General features: G+C 51.8%; 1 protein-coding gene and 1 long non-coding RNA gene across 7 annotated transcripts in view; one reads left to right on the forward strand and one right to left on the reverse strand.

Moving 5' to 3' along the window:
* Window positions 1-19,514, reverse strand: part of LOC135308324 (uncharacterized) — a 172,265-nt gene that overhangs the window by 81,307 nt on the left and 71,444 nt on the right. The gene's annotated exons all lie outside the window — the stretch shown is intronic.
* On the forward strand, window positions 116-14,794 carry LOC135307263 (uncharacterized). 6 transcript variants are annotated; one of them, XM_064431838.1, is made up of 19 exons: window positions 116-391; window positions 6,948-7,019; window positions 7,220-7,291; window positions 7,379-7,480; window positions 7,921-8,028; window positions 8,683-8,754; window positions 8,843-8,923; window positions 9,011-9,112; window positions 9,542-9,658; window positions 9,977-10,048; window positions 10,137-10,208; window positions 10,296-10,397; window positions 10,845-10,952; window positions 12,045-12,101; window positions 12,303-12,374; window positions 12,462-12,560; window positions 13,019-13,118; window positions 13,747-13,912; window positions 14,443-14,794. In XM_064431838.1, the coding sequence occupies exons 1-19, from the start codon at window positions 331-333 to the stop codon at window positions 14,473-14,475; spliced, it is 1,668 nt and encodes a 555-aa protein (XP_064287908.1). In that variant the 5' UTR covers window positions 116-330; the 3' UTR covers window positions 14,476-14,794. The 6 variants fall into 6 exon arrangements, with proteins under 6 accessions (XP_064287908.1, XP_064287909.1, XP_064287910.1 ...); XM_064431839.1 differs by having other exon boundaries at window positions 12,474-12,560; XM_064431841.1 differs by lacking the exon at window positions 116-391 and adding an exon at window positions 4,300-4,362.

Raw genomic sequence — 19,514 nt, forward strand, 5'->3', positions numbered from 1 at the left:
CAGCACCGCTGCTGCCACCGCTGCTGCAGCCGCAACAGTTGTGCTCAAGGACTGACTGCTGGCTCCTAGTGCTGCTGTGCAACCACGGGGCTCTGGCGCCTCTGTGATCTCAGAGCCTTCTGTGACCTCAAGGCCAGGGTGGAATTGTTTTTGGAGCTGGATCTGCCTTCTTCGGAAGGGAGCTCATCCTGCCCAGCTGCTCTGCCCAAGGGCTGTGACACAGTCCCAGCTCAGCTGATCTCACTGGTTGGGGCATGAAGAGATGCAGAGCAGCCCTGCTGAGAAGGACTTGGTGTTGCAGCCAGATGAGAGGCTGGACATGAGCCAGCCATGTGCATCCAAAGGAGAGTGCCCAGCAGGTTGAAGGAGGTGATTCCCCACCTCTGCTCAGGTAAGACCCTACTGGGAGTACTCTGGAAGGGGTTTTATAGTGATTTCTGTGAGCCATCAAGAAGTTTGATAACAAGATCCATGTTTACCCCTGAAAGAATTTCCTACCAATGTTTTTGACATGAAAACCAAGAAAGAAAGATAAATAAGAGAAACCTGCAATGGCCTATTCCATTGAGCATTTTGCTTGTCTCTCGTGACCAATGAATAAAGTGTAAACATAAGAGCTTTTTAAGAATGCAGAAAAAGCATGCAGGCTAGAATAAAAACAGGGTTTGAAGCCTTCTGGAAATGGAGTGTGTTGCTTTTTAGTGTCTCGGTCTCTACCACGACAGAGTACTGCATCCTGCTCTGGGTCCCCAAGGCAGGAAGGACATGGTCCCGTGAGATCTAGTCCAGAGGAGGGACAAAATGCTCTGAGGGCTGGAGCCCTTCTGCTTTGGAGACAGGCTGGGAGAGCTGACAGTGTTCAGCCTGGAAGAGAGAAGACTCCAGGGACACCTGATTGCTGCCTTTCAGGGCCTTCTGAGCGCTTGTAAACAGATGGGACAGAATTTTTAGTAGAGTCTTTTGTGACCAAACCGAGGGGGAATGGTTTTAATCTAAAAGATGGTAAATTCAGACTAGATGAAAGAAACACATTTTTTACACTGTTTGTTATGAAAACCTGGCACAGGTTGCCCAGAGAGCTGGACATCCATCCCTGCAGACATTCAAACTCCTGCTCTGAGCAACCTGACCTAGTTCAAGGTGTCCCTGCTCACTGCAGGCCATTGGGACTAGATGGCCTTTAAATGTCCCTTCCAACCCAAGCCATTCTGTGCTCCTGTGCACCATCAAAGCACCCTGCATTAGTGCTGGGCTGATTATGCTGGCACCTGTATTTTGGTACTTGTGCCATTTAGCAATTGGCCACGAGAGGATTGATGGGCTGGGCAGTGAAGTCTGCAAATAACAGTGTGCTCAAGGAGAAAAAGGAGAGCAACACGGCTTCCAGTTCAGATAAATGCCAGCATTTTGCTGCCCATTCCTGGTTAGAGAAATAAAGGAATGTCCTGAAGATCCCTTCATGTGGGTTCATTATTGGCCGTATCAGTACTTGTGTTCTGTAAAACAGGTTAAGTTGTTACAGCTTCTTGCCACATTTATCCCTGGATAAAACCCAAATACTGCATTGCTCCTTGTCTACTTTCTTCCAAGTCAAGGCAAATTTTGTTCATTACTGTGTGGGACATATTCATGTGTTCACAAGCAAATTCCTCTTGCCACTCACACAACGGCAAGACTGCTTTGTTGATTTGCTCTAATTGGACTGTAATTAAGGCTACCTCTCACTAGAATTAAAGCTGATGCATTGGGAGGCAAAGTGTTGAGTCATTTCTCCTGGAATCTGGCACTGTAGAGAGTTGTTCTGTAACTAAATGACATCCGAAGACAGGTGTAGTCTACCATACTGCTGGCATACTAGAAGTGAGAAAAAACCCTTTGAATCAGGATTTTATCCTTTCTTCTTTCTCCTCCTCCTCCTAGGAATTTTAATCTCTGAGGTCTAAGCTCTTCAGCTGCCTCACAAACATTGTTTTAATTCAGTCAGTCATCCATGCAGTGAGCCACAAATCAGGACCGTGGTGTGAACCTTGAAGCAATGTAGGTTTATAGCACTGAAAATAATAATCCAATACCCAGGTTAAGCTAAGCATTTCCCAAAAACTCCACATGTCCTCAGATATGTTTCAAAAGGAATCACCGTTATAGGTGGGAGTGGGCAGAAAGAGTGTCATCAAAATAAAAAATTCAGCTTTCTGAGATCTTTATATTCCTATAAAAAGAGAGTCCAAGTTGTTCATGTATGGAACATTAACTACGAAGTGAATGACAGATTGTGAAAATAATTACTTGGGGAATGAATAACCATAAATAATAACAAGTTTACATATAGGTAATAAGTAAACCATCATGCAAAGAAAAAAAACAGACCTGCCAAAATAAAAACCAATAAGGCTGTTTCATATGTCTGAATAGAAAAAAAAAAATACTGAAAAGAATCAGAGATCCTCAAGGGCATTGCTATATATAGAAACTTCCAGCTATTCGGAAAAAATGAAGGAAACTGTAGTGTGCAATAAACAGAGGTAACCTGGAATTTATTGGTGGATTTGTTGCAGAATTTCAGAGAGCAGACTGGAAAAGCATAGGGGTTGATCAGACCATGTGTGGGCATTTATAGCAGTCTGATGGATGTTTCTGGGACCAACTGCAGGAAGGAAAAGCAGCACACAATTCCTGGGACAATCTCTTTGCTGGCTGTGGACTTTTTGATAGCCTGTCCCCTGGGGCTGGGGGAGCTGTGACGGGGCAGGGAGGGCCAGGGGTGGCAGTGGCTGCTCAGGGATGGCTTTGGCCCCTGTCCCTGGCAGCAGCCACTGCCCAAGCAGCTGCGCTGCCCCCGGGCTCTCCTCCCGGCCTGCTGGGCTTTGTTGGCTGGCACAGCCTGTGCCAAGGGCCGGCAAGGTGCCTGCAGGCCCCAGCTCTGGGGGAAACAGAGAACGTCCTGCCCGTATCCACCGTGCTGCCAGCTCAGCAGTGCAGCACAGCACGGGCTCACGCTCCCCATTGCTCCCACAGATGCAGCCGGCACCACAACACGTGTTCCCAATGCCCAGAAGGGCCTCGGAAGGTGTTGCTATTTTTGGAACCCTCTGTTTGCATGGGATAAGGGCAAGTTTGGCTATCTGTTTCTGCCAGGAAATTATTTGAAGAGCTCATCCGAGCCTTGACTCAGAGCTTCTCCATTGCAGTTCATGTTGTAATAAATAGGTGTGATTCCTGCTGATAAAATTATAAAGTAATCAATATTGATATAATAATTAATATTTGGAAACAGTAAAACCGTTAGAAGGTGTAATGCCAAGGAAGAAAGGGAGAGGAGGGGCTCCCCCCCTTCTCCTGCAGATGTTCAGAACAGGAAGAAGCAAGAGATAAGTATTACTGAATTTAGTTAGAAGAGAGGAAAGTTTGGTTGGACATCCAGGAAAATGTTAATTATAGGAGATTTATTGCTTTGATGCTAGAACATAGTATTGGCTTGTATGATATTAGCTTTGACTTACATTATACCAGCTTGGTGCGCATGTGTAATCCAAAAGGTGAATCAAAGGACATCGAGGAAGAGGAGAGGCCTTCATCAGAGACGACCCTAAAGAACAGTGCAACCACCTAAAAAACGGTGGAGCATGCGTGGTAAAAGTGATAATGAAGGTGGAGATACAAGTGTGACAAATTGAAAATGGGAAGAGATGGTGATGATGTACAGTGTAAAAAGGAGAATTTTAGGCTTGGCAATTTGTATGTGAGGGGACAGGGGTCAAGCCCTGCCCTCCGTACCCCCCGTGTACCCCGCACGGTTATTTTTCCTTATGCGCTATTATAAGAACCAAATTATCCCTTATCATAACCAAATTATATTGTCAATATTTTGAGTGGATTCAATTTCATATACTTTTCAGCTACTTTATTAAAATTGCTGCAACATTTAATTTGCTTGGTTTTCTTTCATGATACAGTAATTGGAGAAATATAACAAAATTTTTTGACTGTAATTCAGTCCTAGCAGTCAGTTTTATACCCCTCCCCTTATTTTCTATTGTTATAGCATATTTTATTAGCAATGGGTTGCTCCTTTCCCCCCTGTGATGTTGGTTTTGCCCCACTTGTCCATCTCTCCAAAGACCTGCCCTTTTGTTCACTGTTCCTCCTCCCATTGCATGTCAGTCCCTCTCCAAGCCTGCCCCTTGCTCTAGAGACTTCCCTATCAATTTTGTATCCTTCGGAATCACATTGGTTTGTTTAAGTTCTTCCCCTCCCCTGTAATCCCCAATTGGTTTAAACCTTGTATTCCCCGCCTGGTGTTCCACCCTCAGTTTCTCCCAATTGGCTAGAGATTGGATCCTGCCCTGGGACCCTGCCAAGTTTGTAAGTTGGTGTATGCCTTTAATGCAGTGTTGGTCTGGCCCTGATGGTCTGTAGAGTAATCACCTTAGGAAAACATAGAGCAGACCTCACCCTGTTCCTTGTCCCTACCCTCAGGGCAGTCCTACCCCCAAGGCAGTCCACCTGTGCTGTAGAGCAGCTGTGCCCTGCAGCCACAGCCCAGATTCGACAGTTTTCTGGGGGCGGCCCAGTGCCACTGTGGGTGTGGGCAGCTAGTGGGGCTGAAGAAATGGGGCAACACAGCACTTCCCAAATCAGCTCTTCTGTTGCAGTAGAGAGATGCAGCTGTGACCAGATTGTCCTGGTGGTAGCACCAGCAAAGCCCACCCGGCAGCAGCAGTGGCTGAGCTCCATGCCCAGGAGCAGCCGTGGATGGCCACGGTGTGGGCAGGCAGGAGCCAGGCAGGGGCTGCTGTGCCCAGCGGCGGGGCCCCGAGGGGATGGGGGAGCCCATGCTGAGCGTCCCTGGGCTGAGGGCACATTTCCTTCTGTGGGATCATCTGGGCCTGGACCTGAAGAGGCACAAAGGGATATTTTGGGGTCCCTGATGAGGGTTCCAGGAGTCCCGGATGTTTTAAATGAATTAGCTTTTTCTGATTAATACGGAGAATTTATTCCATAATTAAAATTCAGTCGTAGAAAATCTAGAAGCAAATATCAGATTGGCCCTGAAGCAGGCTGACAGCGTCAGGTGAGACAGGTGGGGCATTTCTCTCCCCTGTGCATCACGAAGGGACAGCTCTCTCAAAGTCTTTTTTGTCCATTTCCAAGCTCCAAGCGGTGTGGAGGGCAGCAGTTTTTCTGCTTTCTTATGGTTGTTTTTATCCTTTTTGCATATTCATGTATTTTTTCCTTTCTTGCTGCAGCTCTTGCTGAGAGTTTCCCCAAAACTGGTAAAAAATTCACTTTGTTAGAGGAAAATCTCCTGCAATATGCATTGTAGGAGGCACACATTTATCTTATAGATGATGCAAATTGAATGCACATTGCTGAGGTTTGGTCAGAGAAATAATCTTCTGGAATCAGCATTTCTGGGGATGAATATTCAGGCTAGGATTTTGGTGCATGTTGATTGCCCTGAACCCTCCTTTGTTATGCTAGGATTTTCATTAGGCGAGATTACTGTAGTCTCAGCATGAATTTGTGCATACAATCTATCAGAATCCCTCCCTTTCTCTATTAATTTATTAAATTTGTACTTTTAGGATACACTTTGACAAAGCTTACTTATTTTCTAATTTAATGTTTAGTATTTATAAAACTTAACAACTACGCTTTTATACTACTAGTCAGGGTATAAAATTAACAACTCTTCTCATAAGGTAGATTATTCTAAATCTTTAATTTCTTTTCTTTGGATTGTCAATTATATTTTTTTATATCAATGCATGTGCTTATTGTAATTTAGATATATTTTGACTCCATAGTCGTTTAAGGCTGGTAATATTTATAAAATAAGTTTTTCATGTTTTCTTATGTTGCCTGCTAAAATGTGTCTTTATAACTGTCTCATGTTCTTGTTTTCTAATTCTTGAGCAATTTGCTTTATTCTACTCTCAGGATTTATTTCTTCTCTAGCTCTTCCAGAAGAAAAAGTTTTAATATATTGCTTACAAATTTTGCCATTTTATTCTTTTTGCTCTATTTCACATTTCTTTATTCCAGTGTCTTTTACTACTCATAGTGCACCTTCTGAATTTGTTAAAATTATAGCGTACTACACTAACTTGGGAGTGTGCATATGGCTCATTCTTTTTGGGCATGGATAACTAATACAGTGACAATAATCCTCTGCAGTTTTAACTCTCTAGCTCTCTCAAAGCCCCTTTGGGTTGCAGCCAAAGGGCCAAGGTGTGTATCTTCTTGGTAGCAGAGCTTACACCTTGGGATCTAGTCACTGATGTCATTCGTCTCATTCTCAGTATTTACTTCATAAGATTTATAAGAGCCTTTTAAATTGTTTTTCAGGATTTAGGATAGCATCTGCTTATTTCTAATTATTATAATTTTATTTCTTTGACATTTTAGCTCTAAAGTTGTAATTAGTCTGTACACTTCTCTTTCTTTCAGCTATACTTGGCTGTTTTCCTTTATTTTAATTTGATCCTTATTAAATATCTAACGGCTTTTGTTATATCCTATCTGATTTAATGTTACTTTTAGTGTTTCTTGGAACTTAAATCTGGTTTGTATCTTATATACTTAATTTTTTTCCGATTTATCACGAATCATATTATTGTTCTAATATATTCTTTACAGTGTTTCATTAGCTTTTACTTCTATTTCTTTTGTCTGTTATAACAAAAGCACTAAAATATTTTATTTTTTGAAATAAATTTGCATATCACACCTTAAATATTCAGTTCACTTAAAACAACCTCATGAATAATACAGTTTAAAATAAAATATTTTACTTCTCATAACAATGGGTTTTACAGCTTACAAGCTTAGGTATTAACATGCATCAGTCTATTTTACTTCAAGGAGTAGTGGTGACTTTTTAGTGAGGTTTGGCTGGTGTTTCTGCTTGTGGATTTACAGGTCTTCTGTCCTGCCTTTCTTTGCAGCTGAACCTGCTGATGAAGGTGGTGCAGCTTCCCAAGCCACGTCCAGGACTGAGGCTCTGGGAGATGCTGAGGGTAGGTCAAGGCCTTTCCCCTGGGAGAGCTGCCAGCTCAGAGCCCAAAGCTGGGCCAGGGGGGCATCGCTGCTGGTGCCAGCACAGAACCATGCACGTGTGTGCCCTCGCCCGCGTGATTCCCTCACCTCTCCTGTGGCTCAGAGGTGCCCATGCAGATCAGCAGAGATGGCAGAAGCTTCTGTGGCTGTTGAGTTACAGGTGTGTCTGCAGGGAGGACTTCTCCAGCTCCTTTGCTGATTCCTACACAGAAGCCTGGCAACCATCGCAGGGGTGAGTAGTGTGTCCCTGCTGACCCCACAGGCTGAGCCTTGCTTTTGTAGGATCCATTCCTGGGAAATGGAATTCTGTTGCTCTAAGGTCCTCCGAGGGGGAAGGACCAAGCTACAGGACACCAGAAACCCCATGATGCATCCGAAAACATGAGGCAAATGCTGAAGGAAATGCAGCAGGCAGGAGAAGGTGGGTGCATTTCCCTCATGCTTCCCCTGGGTCTCAGCATCTGGGGGCTTTGGCTGCACATCTGGACACGCCGTGCCTGGCACAGTGGGAAGGGATCCATGGCAGCCTTGCTGCCCCGCTGCTGCTTTCACGCCCTGCAGGGCTGTTTCCCAGCCTGGCCTGGCTGCAGCTTCTGCCCAGCCCCTGCAAGAAGGCATTTGGCATCAGCTGACAGGCCGCCTAATTGCACCACAGGCCTGAGATCCCCTGCAATTTTCCAGTCGCTGGGTAGAATAGAAAGGGCACCAGTTTGGAGAGGGGAGGGCCCTGGCCTTCCCAAAACGTTTATAGGGATTTCCTGATTTTAGCCATGTCTTTGACAAGCATTCCCTCCTGAAGACGCCACCTCCCCAGTGGGGAACTGCCCCTCCTGATCCAGCTGTCCCTCTTCCTTTCTCCAGAAGTGGATGCAGAGGCTGGGCATAAGGCGGCGTTTCCCAGAGGAAGCAGTGGTTCCGTGCCAGCCTCTGCTGCAGGAAGAGAGGCGATGCCAGGCACAGGCACAGGAGGTAATTGCTGTGCCTCTCGGCCTGAGCCCGGCTGAGGCATGAGCTGCTCTCGCTGCTGCCTGGCAGTGCAAGGACAGCCTGGACTAGAGCGGCACAGCCCAGGGAATTATCGCGAGCAGGCTCAGGGCACTCGGTACTGAGCATTCCTGCTGGGGTCCCTCCTTGGGAGACATGTCCTGAAACCTGGCAGTGACTGCATGGGGTGCCCATGGTGGGGAAAGGACAGAGGGGGAGAGCAAGGCTCCAGTGTGTCCTGAGAGGGCCTGGCTGTTTGCCCTTGGGATCTGGGAGCTGTCCCAGCAGAAGGAGGGCAGGAGGGAGTGTAGGAGGAAGGGATGGATACCTGTGTCACTGCCTGCTGCAGTTTTCCCCAGGGTTTTAGAGAGGATTTCCTCTGTGTCTGAGGGAGGGAACCCGGGGGCCCTGCGCTGCTCCAGCCACCCCTCCCAGGGATGTTGCTGAGGGCAGGGAAAGAGTGTGGAGAGTGACCAGGAGCCAGCCCAGAGCTCCCCAGGCCCCTGGGGACCTTTGGCCATGTCTATTCACATCCGGCTCCCACGGCCTTAGCCGACCCCCTTGCAGTGCCCAGTTCCCTGTGGCAGAAGGGGATCCCAGCACACCCTGGAAAGTGTTCTCATCTGTGCTCCGTTCTAGATGAGGGTGCTGGGAAGGCTTCTCCATCAGCTTGGAGGAAGAAAGTTTTGAAGCCCTTGGAGCCTCCTGCAGGTATGTTCTCAGTGTGCCACCAAGGAAGAATTGTAGACAATCAGGCAGGAACCAGGTGACAGAAGCTGTTGTGGCTGTTGTGTTACAGATGTGTCTACAGGGAGGACTTCTCCAGCTTCTCCAGCTCCTACCTTGGATGCTATACGCAAGCCCAGCTCCCATCACAGTGGTGAGTAGTGTGTCCCTGCTGACCTCAAAGGCTGAGCCTTGCTTTTGTGGGATCCATTCCTGGGAAATGGAAATATTTTTCTCTAAGGTACTCCAACAGGGAAAGTCCAAGATAGAACAGATAAGATGTCCCTGCAACCATCCAAACAGATGAGGCAAGAGCTGAAGGAACCCCTGCAGACAAGGCAAGGTGGGTGCATTTCCCTCATGCTTCCCCTGGGAGTCAGCAGCCGGGGGCTTTGGCTGCACATCTGGACACGCCATGCCTGGCACAGTGGGAAGGGATCCATGGCAGCCTTGCTGCCCCGCTGCTGCTTTCACGCCCTGCAGGGCTGTTTCCCAGCCTGGCCTGGCTGCAGCTTCTGCCCAGCCTCTGCCGGAAGTTATTTGGCATCAGCTGACAGGCAGCCCAAACTGTAACACACCCTGAGATCCCCCACTATATCCAGCCCTCCAGATTAGGAAAAGGGTGGCTGTTTGGAGGTGGAAGTGCTCTCATCATGCCACCATAACCTGGCCATTTTCCTGCTCCATAAATTTCACAAATATTACCTCTGATGCCACCGCCCAAGTGGGGAACAGCTCCATCTGATGTAGCTGTCTCCCTTCTTTTGTCAAGAGATGGGCATAGTGCTTCAGTGGAAGGTGGCATTTCTTGAAGGAAGCACTCCATCTTCGGTGCCAGCCACTGCTGCAGGAAGGAAGGCGATGGCAGACACGGGCACAGGCACAGCAGGTAATTGCTGTGCCGGTCTCAGCCCTGGCCGGGGCTGTGTGGCAGCAGCTCTTCCCCCAGGGCCTGCCCTTGCCCGGCCTTGCAGCAGCCAAAGCTGGAGGCGCCTTGGCTTCCAGGCCTCTGGAGCTCGTTCAGAGCCCCGGGGAAACGGGACTGGTGCAGCAACGTCCCTCGTGCTGCAGCTGCTGTGGAGCTGGCCCTGAGTGCCCAGAGGCCCAAGGCACAGGAGCAGCCCCGAGCGGGAGCCCTGCCGCCAGCCAGGGCCAGAGCCAGCCCTGGCACACAATGGAAACAGTTCTCATCTTGGTTTGCTTCCAGACTGGGATGCTGGGACAGTTCCTCGGTTAGCCTGGCACTCTGAAGTTGTGATGCCCTCTGAGCATTCTGCAGGTATGTTCTCACTGTCCCACCAAGGCGTAATGTTTGACTGACTGGTAAGAACCAGGTGACAGAAGCTTCTGTGGCTGTTGTGTTACAGGCGTGTCTGCAGGGACGACCTCACCAACTCCTACCTTGGATACTGCACAAAAGCCCAGCTCCCATCACAGGGGTGAGTAGTGTGTCCCTGCTGACCCCAAAGGCTGAGCCCTGCTTTTGTGGGGTCCATTCCTGGGAAATGGAACTACTTTCTCTTAAGGTCCTCTGACAGGAGAGACCAAAGACATGGCAGGCAAGAAATTCCAGGACCCATTAGAAATCATGTGGCAAATGCTGAAGGAATGTCTACAGAGGAGGCAAGGTGGGTGCATTTCCCTCATGCTTCCCCTGGCACACAGGAGCCGGGGGCTTTGGCTGCACATCTGGACACGCCGTGCCCGGCACAGCAGGAAGGGATCCATGGCAGCCTCGCTGCCCCGCTGCTGCTTTCACGCCCTGCAGGGCGGTTTCCCAGCCTGGCCTGGCTGCAGCTTCTGCCCAGCCTCTGCAGGAAGGCATTTGGCATCAGCTGTCAGACAGCCCCAATTGCACCACAGTCCATGCCCACCCTCAGATCCCCTGCAAATTCCTTCTGTCCAGGCAGATCAGATGTTGGGGCTGTTTGGGGAAGGAAGCAGCCTTGGGTTGTCCCAAAATCCTGGGTGTTTTCTGATCCTTATGCATTCCTTTCACAAGTGATGCCTCACCTTCCCCATTCCCAGTGAGGAATGTTTCCATCTTATCCAGCTGTCTCTTTTCCATTTTCCAGAAATGAAAGGAGAGCCTGTGCAGAAGGAAGCATTTCGTGGAGGAAGCAGTGGTTCCGTGGCAGCCTCTGCTCCAGGAAGAGAGGCCATGCCAGGCACAGGCCCAGGAGGTAATTGCTGTGCCTCTGGGCCTGAGCCCTGCTGAGGCTTGAGCTGCCCTCTCTGCTGCTTGGCAGTGCGGGCACAGCCTGGACTAGAGCGGCACAGCCCAGGGGAATTATCCCGAGCAGGCTCAGGGCACTCGGGTCCTGAGCAGTCCTGCTGGGGTCCCTCCATGGGAGACATGTCCTGAAACCTGGCAGTGACTGCACGGGGTGCCCATGGTGGGGAAAGGACAGAGGGGCAGAGCAAGGCTCCAGTGTGTCCTGAGAGGGCCTGGCTGTTTGCCCTTGGGATCTGGGAGCTGTCCCAGCAGAAGGAGAGGAGGAGGGAGTGTAGGAGGGAGGGATGGATAGCTGTGGCACTGCCTGCTGCAATTACCCCAGGGCTTTAGGGAGGATTTTCTGTGAGTTTGAGGGAGAGAGCCCCAGGGCCCTGGGCTACTCCAGCCACCCCTCCCAGGGATGTTGCTGAGGGCAGGGAAAGAGTGTGGAGAGTGATGAGGAGCCAGCCCAGAGCTCCCCAGGCCCCTGGGCAGGTTTGGCCATGTCCATTCCCATCTGGGTCCCATAACCTTACCCGACCCCCTTGCAGTGCCCTTTTCCCTGTAGCATTAGGGGTTCCCAGCATGCCACAGATATGGTTCTGATCTCTGCTCCCTTTTAGACTGGAATCGTGACATGGGTTTTCAGGAAGTCCTGATGAAGGATGGTTTGAAGTTCCTGGAGGATGCTGGAAGCAAGTTTTCATTCTGCCTTTCCTGAGTGAATAATCAGGATCAATGCAACAAAAGCTCATTTATAGACCCTTTCCCTTAACATTATGTAAGGGCTGAAGGATTCTGAGAATCTTTCCCTGCTCCCTTCTGGAGCCCTGAGGAATCCCACAGGATCGCTGTCAGTGGGAGGAAGGAGCATTGATCTTTCAATCCTCCTCCCGTGTGCTGTGCCAGTGTGTCCTTCCGTGTGCTCTGTGCAGCCACAGAGAGGAGCAGAGAGGGAAGGGGCCGGGCCCAGGGCTGTGCCCCGGGGCTGAGCCTTGTGGGCAGCCTGAGGATCTCCTGCAGTGCCACAGGAGCTCTTCTGTCCTGCCTTTCTTTGCAGCTGAACCTGCCGGTGAAGACCCCACATCCAGGACTGAGGCTCTGGGAGATGCTGAGGGTAGGTCAAGGCCTTTCCCCTGGGAGAGCTGCCAGCTCAGAGCCCAAAGCTGGGCCAGGGGGGCATTGCTGCAGGTGCCAGCACAGAACCATGCACGCGTGTGCCCGCACCCTGCACGATCCCCTCACCGCTGCTGCGGCTCAGTGGTGCCCGTGCAGATCAGCAGAGATGGCAGAAGCTTCTGTGGCTGTTGAGTTACAGGTGTGTCTGCAGGGAGGACTTCTCAGGCTCCAGGGCTGGATGCTTGGCCCCAACCCAGCTCCCATGGCAGGGGTGAGTAGTGTGTCGCTTCTGACCTCACAGGCTGAGCCCTGCTTTTGTGGGATCCATTCCTGGGAAATGGAACTACTTTCTCTTAAGGTCCTCCAAAAGGAAAGACCCAAGATACTGCAGCCAAAACATCTCATGAGGCAGATGAATTCCTGAGACAAACACAGAAGCAAGCACCCCGAGGACAAGGTGGGTGCGTTTCCCCCATGCTCCCCCTGGGACTCAGCAGCCGGGGGCTTTGGCTGCACATCTGGACACGCCGTGCCCGACACAGCAGGAAGGGATCCATGGCAGCCTCGCTGCCCCGCTGCTGCTTTCACGCCCTGCAGGGCTGTTTCCCAGCCTGGCCTTGCTGCAATTCCTCCCCAGCCTCTGCAGGATGGAATTTGGCATTAGCTGATAGGGTGCCCCAACTGTACCGTGGGCCTGAGATCCCCTGCCATTTCCCAGTCTCTGAGAAGATCAGGGGGTGCAGCTGTTTGCACAAGGGAGTGCACTGGCCCAGCCCCAGTTACCTGGGCTTTTTCCTGATCTTTACCTGTGACTTAGACAAGCATTGCCTCATGAAGGTGCCACCTCCCCAGTGGGGAATATTTGCATTTGATCCAGTTGTCCCTTTTTTCCTTTTTCAATTGATGGACCAAAAGGCTGTTCAGGAGGAGGGACACTCAGGGAGAAGCAGTGGCTCATTGGCAGCCCTAGCTGCAGGAAGGAAGGTGATGGCAGAGACGGGCACAGGCACAGCAGGTAATTGCTGTGCCGGGCTCAGCCCTGGCCGGGGCTGTGTGGCAGCAGCTCTTCCCCCAGGGCCTGCCCTTGCCTGGCCCGGCAGCAGCCAAAGCTGGAGGCGCCTCGGCTTCCAGGCCTCTGGAGCTCGTTCAGAGCCCCGGGGAAATGGGACTGGTGCAGCAACGTCCCTGGTGCTGCAGCTGCTGCGGAGCTGGCCCTGAGTGCCCAGAGGCCCAAGGCACAGGAGCAGCCCCGAGCGGGAGCCCTGCCGCCAGCCCAGGGCCAGAGCCAGCCCTGGCTCCCGACTGGGCAGGGGCTGCACTGGGTCCTGACAGGGCCTGAGCCTGTCCCCTGGGGCTGGGGGAGCTGTCACGGGGCAGGGAGGGCCAGGGCTGGCAGTGGCTGCTCAGGGATGGCTTTGGCCCGTGTCCCTGGCAGCAGCCACTGCCCAAGCAGCTGCGCTGCCCCCGGGCTCTCCTCCCGGCCTGCTGGGCTTTGTTGGCTGGCACAGCCTGTGCCAAGGGCCGGCAAGGTGCCTGCAGGCCCCAGCTCTGGGGGAAACAGAGAACGTCCTGCCCGTATTCACTGTGCTGCCAGCTCAGCAGTGCAGCACAGCACAGGCTCACGCTCCCCATCGCTCCCACAGATGCAGCCGGCATCACAAGACCTGTTCCCAATGCCCAGGATGGCCTCGGAAGGGGTTTCTGTCAGGGAAGAGGCTGCTGGGTAGGGTTACTGGCAGGCGTGCTTTCTTTGGAGCTTGTCTTCATGTTGTGCTGCTTTGGAATCGGGTATTCCTGGAACAGAAAACAGTGAGTGTTTTGTTGCTCTCCCCCTCAAACAGCTTCTTTTGAAAGTCTAACATGGTCGGGGAACATTCCCATTGAGGCTGCAGTGGGGTTGTGGCCAGTCCATGATTGTCCAAATAACTCTGCTGAGGGTTCTGCTGCTGCCCAGTGCTTCCATTGGCCTCTCAATTGCTGGGCCTTGTCCTGGGGGCCCCGCTGGGGCTGCAGCCAGAGCTGGCTCCCACTGAGGCTGCCTGGCCAAGAGCAGCCCCAGGGGCACAGGGCAGAGGCAGAGGGAGGTGGGGAGGAGAAAGAGCAGGGCCGAGGTTGCCCTTGAAAGGCAGAGGCGCTGTGGGGCCCGCTCCTGGCCAGGGACCCTGCCCAGAGCCGTGCCCTGCTGGCCGGGGCCTTGAGGGGCAGCTGTCCAGCTGGGCCCAGCTGTGCCAGCAGCTCCAGCCGTGCTGGGGAGCCTTGCCAGCTCGGGGCCCTGCTGTGCACGAGGGTCCCTGTGTGCCACTGTCAGCTGGGGCCTCAGCCACCTCCTCTATCCACAGGAGCACCTCTCCCACTTCACAAGACCAGCCTAATACCTCAGCCATGGAGAACTTGGCCTGTCATCATGCATCTCCGTGCCAGTGTCCGTTGTCCTTACCATAGGTGTATTACCAGCTTGTAGCTGGAAGTATGCTACAACCACTGCCTAGAACAGATCCGTCTCTCCCTGAAGGGAATGACCTAGCTGCCCATCCAGGATAGGAGGTGCAGCCCTCTAGCCAGGGAATGGATTATTCGAAAAGTTATATTTACTTGTAAAAATATTAGATGTTTATTAAAAACCTTATTAGAAATATAACAGGACAGTGAATAAAGACAATGTTACTGTGCCGGGAGTAGAGGATTTTTCCCACCACATTCTCATGCACGCAATGGAGGTCTCACCTTTTAACTCTTTTGCCCTTCTTAAAGTTCTGTCTATCGACTCCTTCTTTGATGTCCAGTGCTGGAGTTTACTTCCTTACATCTCGATTGGAGGTCAGGTGCTGCTGTCGTAGCAAGGTGACCCTCTTAAATGTCTCAAACTCAGGTAATCCCAAGATAACAACACAACAGGGGGTAAAACATATCTATATATATATATAAAACTTCTCTTAACATATATGCATGATATTTATCCTTTAATTGTGAGAGTCAACTGTCGCATTATTCATCTATCACAGGCTTGAGTCCAGCTTCAGCTCAGGTGTCAGTGTGCTACCACCAGCACTGGCGGAGCTGCTCGTCTGGGCACAGCCAGGCATGGGCAGGCAGCAGCTGGGCATGGGGCTCATTCGACCAACAGCACCCTCATGTTATCTTTGTCTTTCATTTTAAAACATTTAGATATATTTTTCCTTTGTAGCATTGAGAAGAGTTTTTCATAGAATACGGACAGCAGATATTTGTTCCCCTTTCCTCCAACAGTTCTGCATTTGACAAAGTAGTTTTACAGTTAAGGAAACCTAGAATCTTCTGACACTTGGGCAATAAAAGTAAAATTGCCTTTAATTCTTAATGTTTAGTCTTACACAGCCCAGACAAGACCAACACAGCTCAGGGGAATTATCCCAAGCAGGCTCAGGGCACTCGGGTTCTGAGCAGTCCTGCTGGGGTCCTTCCATGGGGGACACATCCTGAAACCTGGGGAGTGACTGCATGGGGTGCCCATGGTGGGGAAAGGACAGAGCGGGAGAGCAAGGCTCCAGTGTGTCCTTAGTGGGCCTGAGCCTGTCCCCTGGGGCTGGGGTAGCTGTCACGGGGCAGGGAGGGCCAGGGGTGGCAGTGGCTGCTCAGGGATGGCTTTGGCCCATGTCCCTGGCAGCAGCCACTGCCCAAGCAGCTGCGCTGCCCCCGGGCTCTCCTCCCGGCCTGCTGGGCTTTGTTGGCTGGCACAGCCTGTGCCAAGGGCCGGCAAGGTGCCTGCAGGCCCCAGCTCTGGGGGAAACAGGGGACATCCTGCCCGTATCCACCGTGCTGCCAGCGCAGCAGTGCAGCACAGCACGGGCTCACGCTCCCCATCGCTCCCACAGATGCAGCCGGCACCACAACACGTCTTCCCCATGCCCAGAAGGGAATTGGTTTCTGCCAGGGAACACACTGCTGGCTAGAGTTAATGACAAGCCAGGCTTTTCTATGGCATGCCGGGCATTGGGCATGCCATATAATAGCCTGTAAGGATGGCAGTAGGCCAGGGTCCCTCATGTGGCACACCAGCTGGAGGGGGGGTTTTGTAGGTGTTGGGTTTTGCAGGAAGGCATGCAGGGCTTTGCGTCCTTTGTAGAGTGGTGCATGGGGCTGGGGTTCCTCGTGAGGTTCTCAGGGGATTTGAGATCTCTTCTGTGGCGTACAGGGGACTGGAGACATCTGTAAGGCTGGCAGGGGCTTGAGTTCCTCGTGATTAACGTGGTGGTTTAGTGCTTGCCGTCAAGGCCTGGAGAGGAGCTGAGTCCTTCCTAAGGTGGGCAGGAGGCTGTGGTCTTTTGTGAGGCACACAAGGCTGTCCTGGGGTCTCTGCATTGGTGTGCACGGATTCTCTGCGAGGCACACAGGGATATTTTGGGGTCTCTGCTGAGGGGTGCAGGGATCCCTCAGGAGGCACAAAGGAGTATTGATGGTCTCTACGAAGGTGTGCAGGGATCCCTCATGAGATGTGCAGCGGGGTTTTTCAGTCTCCTCAGCGCAGCAAAGGGCCACTCTGGGTGGAGGCTGTGCAAAGTAGGCAGAAAGCTTCCTGCCAAGCCTTGCTGCCGGCGGGCGGGCGGAGCCCATCCTTGGGGGTCGGGCGGGGCCTCTGGAGCCGCCGCGCCCTTGTCGGGCAGGTCCCGGCCCCGGCGGGGAAGGGCCGCGGCCCCGGGCTCCGGCGGCGCTGCCGAGCAGCAGCGGAGGCACAACAAGGGCCCCGCTCCGGCCTGGCCCTGTGCTGCAGCCGAGCACAGCGACAGCCACGGCCGCTCCCTGCGCCACAGGCGGCACCGGGGCTGCAGCTGAGGCCGTGCCTGCTCCCACTGAGGAAGGAGCTCCTTGCAATGCCCACTTCCCTAAAGCACGTGGGCAAGCCAGCACAGCATGGAAACGCTTCTGAACTGTGTTCAAATGGACACTGGGATCGAGAGATGGATTGACTGGAAGTCCTGGTCCGTCACTGTGTGGAGATCACGCTGCATGCTGGAGGCAACTTCTCGATGCCCCTTTGCTGAGAGAACAATCACGGATTAGCAGTTGTGGCCAAGAGCAGCCCCAGGGGCACGGGGCAGAGGCAGAGGGAGGTGGGGAGGAGAAAGAGCAGGGCCGAGGTTGCCCTTGAAAGGCAGAGGCGCTCTGGGGCCCGCTCCTGGCCAGGGACCCTGCCCAGAGCCGTGCCCTGCTGGCCGGGGCCTTGAGGGGCAGCTGTCCAGCTGGGCCCAGCTGTGCCAGCAGCTCCAGCCGTGCTGGGGAGCCTTGCCAGCTCTGGGCCCTGCTGTGCACGAGGGTCCCTGTGTGCCACTGGCAGCTGGGGCCTCAGCCACCTCCTCTCTCCACAGGAGCGTCTCTGCAGCTTCACAAGACCGGCCAAAGAGTTCCATCAGGGAGACCTGTACCTGCACCTGCGCCTCTCATCACCCATCCCTAAGCCATGTCCAACATCCCTGCCACAGCTGCATTATCAGCTTGTTGCTAGGGACATAGTGCCACCACCCTGAACAGGAGCCTCTGTCCCCAAAGTGCTGGCCCTGGTGTCTTTTGCAGTGAGCAAGGGAGTGAGGGAAGCCATGACAAACATTAGCAATGTCCGTTGCTTTTACTGTGGCCAACTTGGACATTTCCAGAAAGACTGTCCTCACGTTCCTGTTGGGCAATTTATTAACTGTGTTCCACCTCCTAGGCCTCCTCCTTTCCAACAGCCCTATCGGCCCACATACAACTTTCAGCAGCAATATTATCAGCCGACCCAGGGAAATGCTTAGCAGAGCATGGGGCCACGCCGCGAAACAACAGCAAATTACCGGCCTTGCCTGCAAAGCCCACCTCAGCTGCCAGCCATCCAGGAGTCCCCCGCCCCAACAGGCTCCTCGCAGAGGACCGCAGTCATGAGGACGGACTCCAGTTCTTTCGCAGAACCCGGAACTTTCCCCAAAGCCTCCGACCAATGTTAGTAAGTTCTGTCCATCTGCTTTTCCCCGACGAAGATCTAGTTTGAGTTCCAGCTGGGTACCTTGAGCCCCCTTTCCACCCTCAACCAACTACAGTCCTGCTGTTTGGGGACAGTGAACACACTCCAGATCAGGTAAGTATATTACCAGAAGTTGTGACTGTAAATCCAGGCAATGAAATTACTGTGTCAGTTGTTTGTTACAATCCACCATTTACATTGTTGAAATTTGCACCTTTTGCACAAATGTTAATTTTAACCGGCCAGGATTCAGAGGTTGAACCTGATTCAAATTTTGATGCGTTTGCATGTCACCAGATTTGTAAAGACAAACCCCTGATTGATTCTTGTATTTCCAAAAATGGGAAATCCATTGAACTTCATCTCATGGCTGACACAGGAGTGGACGTTACTATCCTCCCCAGGGCAAAGTGGCCCCGCGACTGGGCACTGGTGTCCCCTTGTGGCACAATCTCCGGTGTTGGTGGAGCTGTCAATTCCATGCAAAGTCCTCATCTTGTAAGCGTAGAGGGGCCTGAGGGGCAAGTCTCCACCATCCAACCATTTGTCGTGTCATCCAATATCTCCCTATTTGGCAGGGATGTTTTATCCCAGTGAGGTGCCTGCCTTTATATCCCTGACCCCAAGTGGGATTTTTGGCATGGGCCACTGCAGAGCGAATTTCCCCACCATTGAATTGGAAAACCGATGTTCCAATGTGGGTGGATCAGTGGCCCCTCCCATCAGACAAATTAAATGCGCTCATCGAATCAGTCAAGGAGCAAGAACAACTCGGGCAATTAGTTACATCAACTAGCTCGTGAAATACCTCAGATTTTGTCATCCGAAAGCTTGGCAAAAGCAGTTAGCATCTGCTCCAAGACCTTCAAAAAATTAATGAGGTTATTGAGGATATGGTCCCCTTCAGCCTGGCCTCCCCTCCCCTTCTATGCTTCCCCACGATTGGCAGCTTGCTGTCCTTGCTATCAAGGACTGCTTCTTTAACATCCCACTTTACCCAGGAGATGCCCTCAGATTTGCATTTTCAGTACCATCTCTGAACAGAAGTGAGACTTTTAAAAGGTATCAATGGGTATCAATCCTCAAGGATTGAAAAACTGCCCCGTGTTATGCCAAATGTAGGTTGCTCAGGTTTTATCACCTGTCAGGAATCAGTTTCCTGAAGCTATCATAGTCCATTACATGGATGACATACTTATTTGTGCTGCCACCAAAAGTTACCTTAGTGCCGCTCTCGAAAAGACTGTTTCTACTATTGAGAAAGCAGGTTTTGTAATTGCTCAGGACAAAATACAAATGTCAGCACTGTGGACGTACCTTGGGTATCTCATCACTGGGAGAACTGTAACACCACAGATTTTTTCTATAAATGAACAGCCACAGGCTCTAGAGCACATTCAACGCATTTGTGGGATCATCACTTGGGTCCGGCCTTTGCTC

Source organism: Passer domesticus, chromosome 9 (assembly GCF_036417665.1).
Source record: "Passer domesticus isolate bPasDom1 chromosome 9, bPasDom1.hap1, whole genome shotgun sequence".
NCBI classification, from domain to species: Eukaryota; Metazoa; Chordata; class Aves; order Passeriformes; family Passeridae; genus Passer; species Passer domesticus.